At 45.4% G+C, this 17422-nt stretch overlaps 1 protein-coding gene across 7 annotated transcripts in view; it reads left to right on the top strand.

Annotated features, from left to right (window-relative positions):
- The window catches only part of LOC131394345 (zinc finger protein 791-like), a 39411-nt gene that overhangs the window by 13379 nt on the left and 8610 nt on the right, over positions 1–17422 (top strand). For 2 of the 7 annotated variants that reach the window (XM_058525632.1, XM_058525631.1), the window contains exon 1: positions 2451–2608. The exons of 2 other annotated variants lie outside the window; for them this stretch is intronic. In XM_058525632.1, coding sequence (XP_058381615.1) covers positions 2606–2608 — 3 coding nt within the window. In that variant the 5' untranslated portion in view covers positions 2451–2605. Of the gene's footprint in view, positions 1–2446; positions 2609–14172; positions 14258–17422 lie in introns of those variants that run through there. 3 more of the 7 variants (XM_058525636.1, XM_058525628.1, XM_058525634.1) reach the window with 3 other exon arrangements.

Here is a 17422-nt window from a genome sequence, read left to right as displayed (position 1 = left end):
TCCATCCTAACATTATCTTCCTAGAGATAGTGTCAGACCCCAGAGGTTAAGGGCTAGTCCCACAAGACTGCTCCCACCCCACTTCAGATGCCAATCGCATGTACTAGGTCCCCAGGTTCCTCACAACTTCTTTTTGACTTGGCTACGGGTCAGATCTTCCCAACCACCTCCTTAGATTTGATTAATTTGCTAGAGCAGTTCACAGAACTCAGGAAAACACTTCCTTACCTTTACCAGTTTATTAAAGGATATGATAAAGGATACAGATGAACAGCCAGATGAAGAGGTCTAAGGGGGTCCCTGTTGGGATGCCTCACCCTCCTGGTACGTGGATGTGTTAACCAACCTGGAAGCCCTCCGAACCCCATACTATTGGAATTTTATGGAGACTTCCTCATGTAGGCATGATTAATTATCAACTGCATTTCCAGCCCCTCTCCCCTCTCTGGAGGATGAGGGGTAGGGCTGAAAATTCTAAGCTCCTAATCATGGCTTGTTCTTTCTGGTGACCAGCCCACATCCAGGAGCCCAACCAGAGTCGCCTCATTAGGACAAAAGATGCTCCTCCTGCTCTTATCGCTTAGGGATTTACAACGATTTTAGGAGCCCTGTGTCAGGAACCGAGGGTAGAGACTAATATATATATATTTTCTATTATCTGACAGCTGACAACTTTAAAGCCTTACCCCTCCTTCTTCCCCTTGTGCCCCACCTCTGTACGTGGTGATAAGAAAGCCTGACTGGTCACTCCTTTGGTCCTGGCAAGAAATTCAGTCCACGAAAGCCCCGACTGTGTGTGAACTCTCAGCCTAGCCCACCCCCTCACCTCCATAAAAAACCCAGGCAGGCTCCTTTCCTTGCTCTCAAGGCATTTCCCACTGGCTTGAGAGCCCTCCCCTGACAGTTTCATGATGGAAGTAATAAACCATTTCATACATTCCTAGTAGATGTGTTAGTCTCCACGACTCAACCAAGCCTTGGGTTGGAATCGGGGGTCCCACCTGTCTCTGCAGTTGTAGAAAGATAATATAGTATATATTGTAATACACTTTGCCTGTTTGTTCTCTTGATAAATCCTCCAGATCTTTTCATATCAGTACCTTTTGTTTTTAAAAATTACACATGATGATGAATTTATGTAACCCATTCTTTCTAAATAGACACTTGGCTTGTTACCAATTTTTGCTGCCAAAACCATGAATGAAAACTCAGACTGCCACTTTACAGGGCAAACGTATACAAATTATGTTCTTTTCCAACCTTAATTACTTCTTAAAATTTTTATCATCAAATATATTCAGAAAAGAATGTACAAAATCTTTTGTGGTAAGATTTAGTGATGATAATGTAAACATCCTTGGAATCATCATCAAGATTCATAGTGGCCTGTGGGCAGTGATGAGTCTCCTGACGTTCAGTCCCTGACTCATCTCTGACCCGCCCTGTAGGTGACCACTGTCCTAACTCTTTCGTAATTCTTCATCCTTTCACCATCTATTATTTTCCACTAAGCAATGTTCTTTCAGTTTTACCTCCTTTGACCTTTCAACAAATGAGTATTAATGGAATTGCATTGACAAGATTTTCCAGGGCTGGCGCCATGGCGTAGCGGTTAAGTGCGCACGCTCCGCTGCTGGCTCCGCTGCTGGCTCCGCTGCTGGCTCCGCTGCTGGCTCCGCTGCTGGCTCCGCTGCTGGCTCCGCTGCTGGCTCCGCTGCTGGCTCCGCTGCTGGCTCCGCTGCTGGCTCCGCTGCTGGCCGCCGGGGTTCGGACCTGGGCGTGCACCGCTTCTCGGCCATGCTGAGGCGGCGTCCCATATAAAGTGGAGGAAGATGGGCACGGATATTAGCCCAGGGTCAGTCTTCCTCAGCAGAAAGAGGAGGATTGGCATGGATATTAGCTCAGGGCTGATCTTCCTCACACACAAAAAAAGATTTTCCAGTGGTTTCTTTGCCTGGGTGTGTTTCACACACGCTAGTGTCTGAGGCTTTGGGCCTGGTCCGGGGCTGTGAAGTTCAAACTTCCTGCCAGAGTCAGGTGCCGTGGAGCCCGCGGGATCCTTTAAAGAACCAAATGAGGGGCGCTGTGGGGCTGGGCGGACGTCCCCCCCTGGAAACGGTCACAGATCAAATGGAGCCAGGCTCATTGTGACGGATGGTGAGGTCACTTTTAAGTGTGCGTGCGTGCGTGCGTGCGTGTGTGTGTGTGTGTGTGTGTGTGAGGGAGGGTCAGAGTTCCGAGAGTGGCCTCGGGACCTTATGATTCACTGCAGCGACCAAGGAGAGGACAGGGTCTGGCCTGCCGCCAAGGCAAGGTCGGCTCAAAGACGTGCCCCCCGGCCTGCTGTCACTCAGGCACGAGGGGGCGGGGCCTTGCGAGCTGTCCAATCAGGGGAGTCGCCAGAAACGTACGTGGGGGCGCCGCTCCGATAATGGCGTGGACGGCGTGGACCGCGGGGTTGCCGGTGGTCGCTCCGGCTGTGCAGCGGGTGGGCTGTTCCTGCCGGTAAAGGCCTGAGGTGGCTCCGCCACGGTGTCTGTCGCTGTGACCTGCCCGGGCCGCGGCAGTCGTAGCGTGACCGGCTGGGAACCCCAGAAGCCGGAGAATGGTGAGTGTGCGGGGCCGGGTGTCGGGAGTCGGGGCGGAGGGACCGGTGGGCACCGGCGGTGGTGGCCGCGGCCTCCGCGGTCACCTCGGAGTCTGCGGACCCGAGTCCGCGGTGGCGCGGCACGCAGCCGGCACCGGGCGTCCTCGCCGGCACCGCGCCGCCGCGTGTCCCCAGATGGTGCGGTGACCGCGGGGACGGTCACCAGAGCAGTCGTGACTCGGTCTCCGGGTCCGTGCGTGGGAGGAGCTGTGGGCTCTGGGGTCCCCAGTCTCTCCTTTCTCCCCGGGGGGCCTGTTTTCCCCTCACTTTTCCAAAGGTTTGGGGAGCAGCGTCTCCAATCCACGACCCTGTCCCCCCAGCCTAGCCCTTCCCAGGGCTGGCAATAAATCCTTCAATTTCCAGATCTTTCCTCGCATTCCCAAACGCCATCTTCCCCTCTCCAGTTCACAGCAGCATTGTTAACTGCTTGTCCTCCGTGGTGGTTTCAAACTACGCAGGATTTTAATTGTTTACCTTTTATCCACAGAGCCATGGATGGCTCTTTTTAATGATTTGGGGTGTTTTGTTGTTGTTTTGGTCTGTGGATATTTTACATGAGAGGAAAGCAGAGAATGACCACCTGGAACTACGTTGTATGAAATCCTTCCTGGGCACAGACATCCTGTGGGAGGTCCTTGGTTGGAGATTCCTGGGTGATCTGTCCTGTCAGTACGCCCTCCCTGAGTTTGTGACTTCATTCACTTTCTTTAAGTCTCAGCTTTCCAATAAATGTAAATATATTTTTGAAAGAAATAATAAAGTATTTCCAAAGATAAGAAGAAAGAGATGATTTTTCAGGAAAAATAAAATATTCCCCTTATTACATCCCATTTATTATAATTTTTGTGTCCTTTATTCTTCCCATGAGCGGGTGTAGTAACATTCGGAGCTCTGTTCTTTTCTTTTGGGTGATTTCAGATGTAATATCAAGGCTTAGATATTGCACCACCTAGCAGTGTGTTCAGTTGATTGTTTTCCAAAAATTTCTCGCCGTGGAATTAATTTAACTGACGTATTTACTTTCTGAAGGGAGTAGATATTTGTGGGTTTTCTTGTTGAGCTAGAAAAATGCCTTATAATATTCTTCCATCTTTACACATAAGCGCTGAATTTCAGTGATTTTGCAAGATTGTTTGAATCTGGGTTTGTCACTGTTAAAATATCAGTGGTGTTCCAGAGCAACTCCAGTGGGGAGCAGAGACCTGTGGTCAGTGTTTTTAAGCTAAGGCCCCCTTGGGGCTGCAAAGGGAAGGACTTGAAGGCCCAGTTGGTTCTTCGTGGGGAGCCCCCCCCTGCAGGTGTCCTGCCTGCGGCGCCCCCCCCCCCCGTGGAAGGAGCCTGTATACTGAGAGGAGCTGCAGAGCCCTGGAAAGCTGGGGGTGCATGTGCACATGGGGATGGAGAGTGATGCCCTTTCTGAGGTTGTTGTAACTGTGGTTTCCATGGGCCTGTTTCTAGAGGTTGGCTTGAGCTTTGCATCCATAGTGTAGGTGCACTCACTGTAGTTTGTGTACATTGAGCAAGTCTGTGAAGGTCAGGAGTTCTGTCCTGTGGACACAGAGTTTATGAATTTGGGAGTTCATTTGGGTCAGAACTTTGAACTGAATCAGCCTGCAAGTGTCCTCACTTGTGAGAAGGGAAGCCTGGGGGAGGCAGTGCTTCCATGCTCACAGGAGAGGGGAGGGCGTGTGGAGCCCCCAGAGTTCATTCCTCTGGCTGCTCAGGTGTCCCCACCCTTCTTCAATGGGACTAACCCACTCCAGGGATTGTATCCCAGCAGGGGGTGTCTGGACCGCAAGCTTGTGAATGTGGGTTTTCCTTCTGAACTACAGGAAAGCAGGCTGTTGATCTCACCTGATTCCAATAGTTGCATTTCTTTCCTTGTATCCATTTATATATTGCATATTGCAGCTCTTAACGCTAGTTTTCCTTAGCAGTTTGTGATATTATTTCCTGTGTGAGTATATAAGATTTTTAGTTCTTGGGCTTTAAAAATGTAAGAGAGATAAAATGGAAGTAAGGGAAGAAATTCTGAAACCAAACAGAGTATTTGTTCCTTTTAGGCAAGAGATCCTCAAGATATGAGATGGGTGTTTTCAAGCTCTTAGGTCGATTTTACATTTTTAGGTCAGTTTTTCTATGTGCATGTCCCTAGAGAGCTCTGAAAATTTAAATGCTATAATATTGCTAAGGCATAAGATGAATTCCTGTTTAATTGATATGAGGAAAACTACTCAAAACTTACATGAATCTTTGAAAATCCTAATTATTTAATGGATTAGGCCCACATTCCTACTGTGTTATAATATGCTACTTATTCCTCAGATAACCCCCAGAGTGAGATGTAAGGAGAAACTATGATGCTTCTTGTGATTTTAGTTAGAAAGAAATTTTGAAATTTCTCATCTCTTATGGTTTAAACTCTTATAAGCATTAGTGTTTAAGGGATTAAATCTTAGAATGGTTTCCTATGTAGAAAAGTAAAAGTTAAGTAAGTTTAAAATTAAAATTTTAAAAGCAAAAGTAAGTTAATAAAAAATAAAGGCTATTAAATAGGAAAATATGGTTGTAGAAATTCCTGTTTATTTTATTTATTTATTTATTTGTGAGGAAGATCGGCCCTGAGCTAAGATCTGCCAGTCCTCTTTTTTTTTTGCTGAGGAAGACTGGCCCTGGGCTAACATCCGTGCCCATCTTCCTCTACTTTATATGGGATGCCGCCATAGCATGGCCTGCCAAGCTGTGCGTCAGTGCACGCCCAGGATCCGAACCGGTGAACCCTGGGCCACCACAGCAGAGCGCGCGCACTTAACCACTTGCACCACTGGGCACTCCCCCTCAGTTTATTTTAAATAATAATGCATGTGAAGATTAGCAAAAATCTGTGAGATAAGAGGGTCTAAAGTAACTCTGCTGGAACATCCTGGTCCCTTCCAGTGCTCTTGCTTCAGCCCCCCTCAGATAACCAGTGTGGATCATTTCTTGTTAGTGTTTCATTTTTATTTTATTTTTTTGTGAGGAAGATCAGCCCTGAGCTAACATCCGTGCTAATCCTTCTCTTTTCGCTGAGAAAGACCGGCTCTGAGCTAACATCTATTGCCAATCCTCCTCCTTTTTTGTTTCCCCAAAGCCCCAGTAGATAGTTGTATGTCGTAGTTGCAGATCCTTCTAGTTGCCGTATGTGGGACGCGGCCTCAGCATGGCCGGAGAAGCAGTGCGTCGGTGCGCGCCCAGGACCCGAACCCGGGCCGCGAGCAGCGGAGCACGCGCACTTAACCGCTAAGCTATGGGGCCGGACCCTAGTGTTTCTTTATATAAATCAAGCAATTGGAAATACATATTTTTCTTGCCCACTTGGTCCTTGTAATGAGCATTCAGACTCCACATTTCTGCATGACTGCTCACAGCTTAGGCCTCACCCCACCCTCTTCCCCTTGTGCCCCCACCTGGACAAGCTGATGAGAAAGCCTGGGTGTTCTCTCCTCTGGAGCAGGCAGGAGATGCCACCACACAAGCCCCTGCCTGTGTGCAGAACTCTTGCCCCGGCCCCACCCCCAAGCCCAGTGCACACCCAGGCCAGGCTCCATTCCTTGCTTTCTGAGCCCTTCCAGAGCTGCTTTCGAGGTCAGCCCTGCCTTCCCCCTCAGACCTCTATTATGTGAGTCCTAAGCCTTTTCCTACTCTGTGTGTGTGCACGCGTGCCAAACAGGCATCAGTCTCAACGAGGGACCCACCCCTCTGCAGTGACCATAACAGTTTTGTCCTGAGCAGCATGTCCAGACATGAGCCCCACCCGTGGGTCTATCTTCTCCTGCTCTGACTTGCTCACCTGCTCTGCTGCCTGGTGGTGGCCTGCACTCCGGGCTGCTGCTTGCTGGGGAGCCTGTGCTGTGAGCTGTGCTGCCCCGTGTTGCAGTGTTGACCCACCAAGCCTCAGTTCTAGGCTCAGCTGACCAGAGTTGGCAGCTTTGAAAATTCCTAGGCATTTGGGAGCAGGACTAGGGGATTGGGGCCCTTCTTAAATTAATCCTGGGTCAATATCTTTGTCAAGATTTATCTGTGTGTTAGAGTGAAGCTGTGACAGAGGCTGGATTGGCTCTGTTACCCGCGCATTGGGTCCTGGTTGTTCCCCAGGATGGAAATCAAGAGAGACAACAAACGGGAGTAGGAAAGTGAAAGTTTATTAGCTTGTGCACAGGGGAGCCACTGCGGAAAGTAGAGGGGCAGGTGACGGCTTGTTAGGGAGCGGGATTGTGGGGCTTTTATTAGGCAAAGGCTGGGGGGGAGTCCTTGTCATGGCATGCAGAGGTGAGGTTGTGCTTGCGCCTTTGCTGTCATGTAGCATGCTACTTACTACATGCAATGCCTGTGTCATTAGCATGCTAGCTCTCCACCCCTGGGTGTGGTTTTTACTGTGGTAATGGGGCTAGGGTCACCTTCAGACAACTCCTGGGTGCTAGGGCGCATGTGTAAGCCTGGGAAAGCCCCAAGGCTGTGGAGTGTGGATCTCCGTGGTCTCTATCTGATTCTCCTAGCTTGTGGATTGGTTAGGGGCCTTATCTTGTTAGGCCAGGGGCCTTGCAGATGGCCGTGTCTCGTTAGGCTGGTTCCTGCCTCAGCCCCAATGTATAGGGCACAAGTGGGAGAGGGAGACTGTACCCCGTGCAAGAGGTGGGTCCATTGGATGGCGGCTTCTGAAAGAGCAGTCATTTAAAAAGAGAGAAAGAAATGGGGAGGGGGAGCAGGCAGTAGGTGGCGGGCTGAGTCTACTCTCCTAACACCAGAGGGCTCACCTGGACCCTTAAGTGCCTCTGCTGCTGCTGCCCCTGCCTCTACTGTGACAAAGATCCTGACCCTCAGGTTATAGGGGACAACACCCATAGCTCCCCTGTAGCCCAGCAAAAGAATTAGTTCAAATCCAACTTAAGCCCAGAGTCCTTAAACTTTATAAAGCAATGAATTGTCTTGGGGGGGGGCCCTAACTCTGATGGCAGTGATTTGAGGCTCTCTGGAGGAAAAAATTTATAAATACTAGGGTAGAGAGGACACCCTTTCCCCCGAAGTGTATCCAGTGACCAAAAAACAAAACAAGGAAGGACAGAGGAAGGGAACAAAAGAAAAAATTACTGAAACAGAGGTCCACAATTTGACCCGATTGGAAATCCAAAATATACTAAGAGAATTTACACAACAAAAAAGATGAAAAATAAATAAGTAAAATTAAAAAAAAAAAAGATATGTAAGGGTACTGCTTGGCTTTAGGCTGAAGTAATATTGCCATCTGCTGTGATGCACTAATTCATAAACCCTCATGCAAATAATCAATACTGGGGTTCACATTGCAGCTATACCTGGGATCCCACTAAATTTAAGCACAGGACTCCTGATAATCTTAGGGGAGTTACTGAATATAATATAAAGGACAAACAGGTATGTTTCACCTTACCCATGAGAGAACTATGGTCTTACCTAAATTCCCACTGGTCATAGCACCCATTGTCTTAAAATATCCCACACTGAGCAGGGAAGGTCCAAACCAGTGAGTTATAAATTAAATTTTAATTTATTCTTTGGCACTTTCAAATTATATTGACAAAATGGGGCCACACAGACCTTACTCCCCAGTTAAATTACTTAATGTAGCCCAATGTAAGTTAAACAAGGCCTTGAAGCATTGAAAACCATTGTACGACACTTATTTAATGAAGAAGTGGTTCTCCTCTGTGCTTCTTTTAACAGCCAAATTTGTCCTGTTCTCAAGTCTGGAAAGAACAAATGACACCTCACAGTGGATTACTGCACCCTGGAGGCTGTGGTCACAGCAAATACAGCCCTATACCCTGTCCCCAACATTACGGAAGTTACTGACTCCACCCAGTCAGCACCTGGTAAACATTCTGCCCTCACAGATTTGGCTCATTCTGTTCTGTTCAGTGCTGTGTCCACAGCCTCTCGGCTGCACTTGGCCTTCCCCTCTGAAGGGACAGGATACACCTTTACAGGGTTACCCTCAGGGAACCTCAACACCGTTGCCTGTGCGCACAGCCTCTGCAGGCCGGATCTGAACTGCACCCACCTTGCTCCAGGAGCACAGGTCTGACGTTACACTAATGACACCGTCTTCTGAGGAAGTTCAGGACCTAAAAATATTATAAAAAGAGCTCATAAAAAGGGGACAGGCCATTGCCACATATATGATGTGACACCGTGACACTTTGCTTAAATTCCTAAAATTATTTGGTAACCTGGGGCCTGCTCCTTCCTTGTCACAGTGAAGAAATAACTGTTGTCCCTTTCAGCACCCACAGCATTGTCTAGAGCCTCCCTTTAGTGCCATCAGAACTGTTTCACAGGGGCCGGCCCAGTGGCGCAAGCAGTTAAGTGTGCGCGCTCCTCTGCAGTGGCCCAGCGTTCGCCGGTTCGGATCCTGGGCGCACGCTGATGTACTGCTCGTCAGGCCATGCTGTGGCAGCATCCCATATAAAGTGGAGGAAGATGGGCATGGATGTTAGCCCAGGGCCAGTCTTCCTCAGCAAAAAGAGGAGGATTGGCAGATGTTAGCTCAGGGCTGATCTTCCTCACAAAAAAAAAAAAAGTTTCACAATAGAGGCTTCCGTGACCTCCTCTGATGCCTCCTGAAGTTACCCACAATGGCCTTAAGTTGTCCATAGGCTTCTGATGCAGTTAAACTGCCCTAGGCCCCAAACTGTATGCTGTTAGAGCTGTAATCATCACTCCTTACAGAGGTATCCTAAAAATAGATAGCTCTGAGCATGTGACCCCTTATCAAGCCCGTTATGCCTTGGGACCTGTAAACAGCACACCAAGAGCTCAGCTCAGCTACTGAGACCCCTTTGAGACATATAGCTAAACCTGGGCCCTCTGGGATATCCTGCCTGTAGGAGGGACTGGCTCTCCCTGTCCTCAGTCCCCTGACAGCTGCCATTGTGCTGAAGGAGGTCACCCCTTTCCCAGACCCCCAGGCTCCCTGGGGAGCTCCTTAGGATTCCCTGAGTGAAAAGTAATGGGAGTTCATAGACTTGAGGGATGACATCGCCTCCTTCATACATGATGGAGCTCAGGCAGAGTTGCTGCCTTTATCCGTTAATCAGGGCATCCTGATAAAGAATGGTACCCAAAGGTCCACACAACTGACCAAACGTCAGGCAGTCATCTTAGCACTGACCAGCAATTGATTCATCAGCTTGTGTTTATAGACTCTTGGACGATTCTCTAAAGGGTTGCCCCTTGTGGTAAACGAATTCTGGGAATCTCTTGCCTCCCAGTTACCCACAATGTAAATCAAGGTAACACTTGTCTCTACACATACTAGGTCTGCAGTACAAGGCCTCACCAGCACCCCTTACCCACATTGGAGTTCCAGACACTACTGATAGTAATGAAGACACTCATTTCACTTCTCAGAATATACAGCGCTGGGCTCTTACCAAGGCATTCAGTGGAAGTTTCTCCTCTCTTCCAAGACTCAGGGTACAGGCCTTACAGAGCACCATTATGGCTTATTGAAATAAGTTCAAATTAATTGAGTGAAAAATGGTCTGTTTCTGTCATCAGTCAGTCGTCGGGGTGACTATTAATACATCGGTCTTCATCTCTTCTTTTCCTAATAGACTTTACTTATCTTTACAGCAGTTTTAGATTTACAGAAAACTTGATGGGAAAGTACAGAGATTCCCCACGTAACCCTCTGCCTCCACACAGTTTGCCCTATGTTTTATATCTTGTATTACTGTGGTACATTTGATGAGCTGATTTGATGCACGGAAGTTCATAGTTTAGTGTTGACTCTGTGTTATACAATCTCTGGACTATCGCTAATGTAAAATGACATGTCTCCATCATTTCTGGATCATGTAGAATACCTTGACTGCTCTAAAAATCCCCTGTGCTCCACCTGTTCATTCATTCCTCCCTCCCATCCCCAAATCCCTGGCAACCGAAGATCTTTCAGTGTCTCATAGTTTTTTCCTTTCCAGAACTTTGCTTTCCCGAACTATGCTTGGAATCATACTGTGTGTAGCGTTCTCATATTGGCTTCTTTCACTTAGCAAGATGATTTTAAGGTTTCTCCATGTCTTTTTGGCTTCATGACCTCATTTCCTTTTATCACTGAATAGTATTTCATTGTATGGATGTTCTGGTGATTATTTTTCCATTTGCCATTTTCAGCTCATTTGGGGAAATATGAAGGAGTGTGATTGCTGGATTGTACGGTAAGAATCGGTTTAGTTTTTAAGAAACTGCCTGTCTTCCAAAGTAGGCATTTCCATTTCCACCAACATTGAATGGGGTTCCTCTTGATCCACATCTTTGCCGTTGTTTTAGCCATTAGTCAGTGTCTGATCATATCTCATTCTTCTTTTATTTGCAGTTCCTAATGGCATGTGATATTGAGCATCTTTCCTCTCTTATTTACCATCCATATCTTTGGTGAGGCATGTGTTCAGATCTTCTGTCTGTTTTTAATTATGTTGCTTATCTTCTTATTGTTGAGTTTTAAGAGTTCTTTGGACATTATGGATACTAGTCCTTTATCAGATAAGTTTTTGCAAAGATTTTCTCCCAGTCTGTGGCTGTGTTTCAATCTTTTAACAGTTTTTCACAAAGCAGGTTTTCATTTTAATGAAGTCAAGCCTTATTTTTTTCTTTCATTGATCTTGCTTTTGGTGTTGTATCTAAAAATTCATCACCAAACCCAAGGTGATCTAGATTTCCTCCTATGTTATTGTCTAGGAGTTCTGTAGTTTTGTATTTTGCATAAGATGTGTGATCCATTTTGGGTTAATTTCTGTGAAACATATAAGATGTGTCTTGGTTTTTTTTTTGTTTTTTTTTTGCATGTGAATGTTTAGCTTTCCTGATACTATTTGTTGAAAAGACTATGTTTTCTCCCTTGAATTGCCTTTGGTCCTTTGTCAAAGATCAGTTGATTATATTTGTGTGGATCTGTAGGGAAGCATTGACTTTTGTATATTACCATTTATCTTTCAGCCTTACTCTCCTCTCTTATTAGTTCAAGGAGTTTTCCTTGTTTTTGTTGATTCTTTGAGATTTTCTCCGTAGACAATCATGTCGTATCTGACAGAGTTTCATTTCTTACTTCCTATTCTGTATACCTTTTATTTCCTTTTCTTCTCTTATTGTATTAGCTTCAACTTCCACTACAGTGTTGACTAGGACTGGTGAGGGGACATCACTGCCTTCTTCCTGATCTTAGCAGGAAAGCATCTCCTTTCTCACTGTTCAGTATGATGTTAACTGCAGGTTTCTTGTAGATGGTCTTTCTCAAGAAGAGCAAGTTTCTCAAGAAGAGCATTCCTTGTTTGCTGTCATTAAATGGATTTCGGATTTTGTGAATTACTTTTATGTTTTCATTTTCTCCCCTTTTATTCCTGATATTAATAGTTTTTGTCTTTTCTCAGCTCGTGTAGACATTTCTCAATTCATGAATCTTTTCAAAGAACCAGCTTTTGGTTGTGTTGGTTTTTCTCAATTGATTTCCTGTAATTTTGTTGATTTCTTCTCTAATTTTTATTATTTCTCTTTTTGTGCTTACTTTGGGTTTAATTTACTCTTCTTTTTCTAGTTTCATAAGATAGAAGCTTAGATCATTGGTTACAGATCTCTTTTTTCAAGTTGTATGCCTTCAATGCTATAAATTTCTCTCTAGGCACTGTGTTTGCTACATCTCACAGATTTTGGTGAATTGAATTTCATTTTCACTTAGTGCAAAATAATTTTTAATTGCTCTTGAGACTTCTTTGATCCAAGAGTTATTTAATAAGTGTGTTGTTTACTTTCCAAGTATTTGAGGGATTTCCAATAACTTTCTGTTATTGATTTCTAAATTAATGCCTTTGTGGTCTGAGAGCACTTTTTTTTTTTTTTTGTGAGGAAGCTCAGCCCTGACCTAACATCCGTGCCAATCCTCCTCTTTTTGCTGAGGAAGACGGGCCGTGAGCTAACATCCGTGCCCATCTTCCTCCACTTTATGTGGGACACGGCCACAGCATGACCTGACAGGTGGTGCGTCGGTGTGCGCCCGGGATGTGAACCCGGGCTGCCAGCAGCGGAGCGTGAGCACTTAACCACTACACCATGGGGCCGGCCCTCCTGAGAGCACCTTTTGTATGATTTCTCTTCTTTCAGATTTGTTAAGGTGTGTTTCATGTCCCAGAGTGTGTTCTATCTTCTTGAATTTTCCATGTGAACTTGAGAAGAATGTGTGTTCTGCTGCTGTTTGATGAAGTATTTCCCGCCTCAGTGGAATCTGCTTGTTTGATGGCACTGTTCAAGTCAACTGTGGCTTTTCTGATTTTCTTCCTGTGGGATCTCGTAATTATTAATAGAGAGGTGTTGAAGTCTTCAGCCCTTATAGTGGATTCATTTGTTTCTCCTTGCAGTTCTATCCATTTTTCCCTCTTGTATTTTGCCACTGTGTTGTTATGCACATAAGCGCTAAGGCTTGCCATGTCTCCTCAGAGACTTGACCCCTTTATCATTATGTGATGCCTCTCTTTATCCCTGTGCCTTGCCTGAAATTAATATAGATGTTCCAGCTGTCTTTTAATGCTAATGTGATATATCTTTTTCCATCTCTTAGTCTTAATGTATTTGTCTTTGTTGCTAACGAGGCTTTATTACAAACAACATGTCATTGGGTGTTATTTTTTTAACCACTATGACGGTATCTGTCTTTTATTGTTGCGTTTTTGACGTTTAAAGTGGTTATTGATATAGTTGGATTAATATCTATCATAATTTTTTGTTTTCTTTGGTTGCCCTCGGTCTTTATTTCTTTTGTCTTCCACCTTTTTTCTGCCTTCTCTGACTTTAATTGAGCATTTTACCTGATTCCACTTTTTCTCCTCGATTAGCATATCAATTATACTTTATTTTTCATTTTTTTATTGGTTCCCCTTGAATTTGCAGTATGTATTTACAGTTAACGCAAGTCTTTAAGTGACACGAAACCACTTCACTGGTTGTGTAAACTCCTTATAACAGAGTAGTCCCAATTCCTCCCTCCCTACCCCTTCTAATATTACTGTCATTCATTTCACTTATTCAAGTTAAAATTACCAGTCTATCCAAGCTATAATTGCTGAATACCTTGTTGCTGTATTATTTTGAACAAAATGTTATCTGTCGAATTAATTTAGAATTTAAGTGATATTATTTTCCCTTCATTTATTCCTTCTCAAATACTCTCCCTTTCTTCGTTTTCCTTCCTTTTGAAGAATTTTCTTTAACATTTCTTGCAAAGCAGGTGTACTGGTGACAAATTCCTATAATATTTGTCTGTCTCAGAAAGTCTTTATTTCTCCCTTACTTTTGAACGGTAATTTTGCTCAACACAGAATTTTAGTTAGGTGGTTTTTTTCTATCAGTAATTTAAATATTTCATCTCACTATCCTCTTGCTTGCATGGTTTCAGGAAAAAAAGTCTGATTGAATTCTTATCTTTGTATCTTTGTAAACTAAGGTGTGTTTTTCCCTCTAGCTTATTTCAAGATGAAGTCTTGTAGTATGCTGGGTGATTTTTTTTGTTGGAAGCCAGACACAATGTACTGAGAAGAAGGAACTGAGGTAAATAGGCCTTTAGTGTGAGGTTTTAAGTTTATCTGGCTATGGGTTAGCCTGTGTTTACTCTTTGCTGTACCTGTAAAGTGTCAGAGGCTAAAATATCTTCTGATGTCCGTCCTTTTGTCTCTTCCATCATCTTTGGGGTTGTCTAGAGGCTTCTCGAGTAAGGTCTGAAATGTGCATTTTTTTCTGTGTATTCCACTGTTATACAGGAGCCCAATTGATGTAGGGGTAAGTGTGGGTGAGGGGAAGCGTTCTGTAGTCCTAGGATTTGGGTTTGGTCTTCTCAGTGAACCTGTGTCCCTGGGCTGTGACCTTCTGCAGTATAAATGTAAGAAAGATATTTGGTCTTTGTCCATGGTTCCTAGCAGAGACCTCCTAAAGCCCTTGGAATTTACTGAGTGGAAGAGTGATAGGGCGTCTTTTGTTCTAATGAGGCATTTTTTGGTGGGCTCCTAGATAGCTTCAGAATGGGGAGACATCAGAAACACCAAGCCTTGATTAGAGGCTTAGAGTTTGTAGCCCCAGCTGCTGGTCTCGGGGGAGGGGAGAGGGGCTGGAGGCTGTGTTAATCACTAATGGCCTTGAGTTAATCAGTCATGCCCATGTAATGAAACCACCATCCACCCCTTAAAGATGGGATTTAGAGAGCTTCCAGGTTGGTAAACACATCCAGCTGCTGAGAGGACAGCTTGTGGGGAGAGGATGTGGAAGCTCCTACCCTGTCGCCCCTTGCTCTCATATTTTGCCTTATGTATCTCCTCTGTTTGGCGGTTCCTGAATTGTATCCTTTATCATAAACCCACAATAGTAAGTCAGGTGCTTTCCTGAGTTCTCAAAATCATTCTAGCAAATTACCAGACCTGAAGGGGTGCCGAGGAACTCGGTGAATTTGTAGACAGCTGGGTAGAAATGTCAGTAGCCCAGGCACCCCATTTGTGGCTGGCACCTGAAGGGGGGCAGTCTTGTGGGAGTGAGTGCTTAATCTGTGCAGTCCGATGCTAACTCTGGGTAGTGTTAGTATTGAATCGAACTGTTGGAAACGTATTTGTCTCCAGCTCTCTCTGAGTTGGAACAGTGGTGTTAGAAGAGACACCATGTAGTTGGTGTCAGAAGGGGAAAAAACCTATCACAGTCACAATGCTTCTCTGTCCACTGCCACCTTTGGTGAGCAGGAAGGCTAGAGGAGACTTAAGTGGGGTATTGCTGCCCCCCTCGGGTCCGTTAGGCCCCCGGGAAAATCTCAGTCAGTTGTGCTCTTGTAACATAGATTATTTTCAGGACAGGCATTGTTAAATACAATATTCTGGGCATATTTTTAAATGGCTACTTTTTTGTCTCTCTGAGTTTGGAGACAGAGGTGTCTCTGTGACCTCAGTTCTCTGATGGATCTAAGAAGAATTGTTGATTTTTCATTTGTTGGGTTTTTTTCTGGTGAGGACAGGAATGCAGCTTCTGAGCTGCTTACATGCCAGACCAGAAATCAGTCTCTCACTCCATTTTTTGATGTTTGTCTGCTGACAGCTTTAAACCTTCATCCCTCCTTATTCCCCCTTGTGCCCCACATCTGTACATGGTGCTAAGAAAGCCTGGGTTCTCACTCCTCTGGTGCTGGCAAGAGATTCGGTCCGTGGAAGGCCCTGCCCGTGTGCACAAACTCTCAGCCCAGGCTACCCCCTCACCTTCATAAAGAACCCAAGCCAGGCTCCTCTCCTTGCTCTCTCAAGGCATTCCCCACCTGCTTGAGAGGCCTGCCCTGCCCTCCCCTGACACTGTGATTATGGAAGTAATAGACTCTCTCATACCCTCTAGGCATGTGTGTGGTCATCAGTGTAGACATCTGAACCAGATCTCAGGTGGGGGTCCACCTGCCTCTGTAGGTGATTACAAGCCTTATGGAAAAGATAACAGTGTATATATTGCAGTACACTTTGCTTAATTATTCTATTGATAAATTCTCCACATCTTTTTATACCAGTACGTCACCCTTCGTTTTTAAAAGGTGAATATGAGGGTGAGATTATGTAATCACTCTCTCAAAATAGACACTTGTCGGGGCCGGCCCTGTGGCGTAGCAGTTACGTGCGTGCACTCCGCTGCTGGTGGCCCGGGTTCGGATCCTGGGCATGCACCAATGCACCACTTGTCAGGCCATGCTGTGGCGGCATCCTGTATAAAGTGGAGGAAGATTGGCACAGATGTTAGCCCAGGGCCAGTCTTCCTCAGCAAAAAAGAGGGGGATTGGCGTGGATGTTAGCTCAGGGCTGATCTTCCTCGCAAAAAAAAAAGACACTTGTCCTTTTTTTTTTTTTTTAGTAATTTTATTTATTTATTTATTTCCCCCAAAGCCCCGGTAGATAGTTGTATGTCATAGCTGCACGTCCTTCTAGTTGCTGTATGTGGGAGGCAGCCTCAGCATGGCCGGAGAAGCAGTGCGTCGGTGCACGCCCGGGATCCAAACCCGGGCCGCCAGCAGCGGAGTGCGCACACTTAACCGCTAAGCCATGGGGCTGGCCCTGACACTTGTCTTGTTACTAATTTTTGCTGCCAAACTCTGTAAAGTAAAACTCAGATTACCACATCACAGAGCAAACGTAGTAAAATTATGTTCTTCAAACTTAGTTAATTCTTTAAATTTTTGTCATCAAATATATTCAGAAAAGAATGTACAAAATGTTTTGTTGGAAGACTAGTAATAATAACAATATAGACATCTTTGTAATCATCAAGATTCATAAGTGGGCCTTGGGCAGTAATGAGAGTCTCCTGATGTTCCCATCCGTGACTCGTCTCCATCCTGCCCCCAGATGACCTCTGTCTTGATTCTTTATTCTTCGTGCCTTTACTGTCTATTCTTTTCACTAAGCAGTGTTTTAGTTTTGCCTACTTTGATCTTTCAATAAATGAGTGTTAGTGAAATTACTTTCAAAAGGTTTTTTGAGCCAGCCCTGATGGCCTAGTGGTTCAAGTTCCGCACTCTAACCACTTCAGCAGCCCGAGTTCAGTTCCCAGTCGCAGAACCAGACCACCCATCTGTCAGTTGCCATGCTGTGGCGGCAGCTCACATAGAAGAAATAGAAGAACCTACAACTAGGATGTACAACCATACACAGGGGAGCTTTGGGGAGGGAAAAAAAAGAGGAAGATTGGCAACAGATGTTAGCTGAG

The sequence above is a fragment of the Diceros bicornis genome, chromosome 30, assembly GCF_020826845.1.
Source record: "Diceros bicornis minor isolate mBicDic1 chromosome 30, mDicBic1.mat.cur, whole genome shotgun sequence".
In the NCBI taxonomy this organism is placed as follows: Eukaryota; Metazoa; Chordata; class Mammalia; order Perissodactyla; family Rhinocerotidae; genus Diceros; species Diceros bicornis.
Note: the sequence above shows the minus strand (reverse complement) of the source record. Positions and strands in the feature narration are given on the sequence as shown.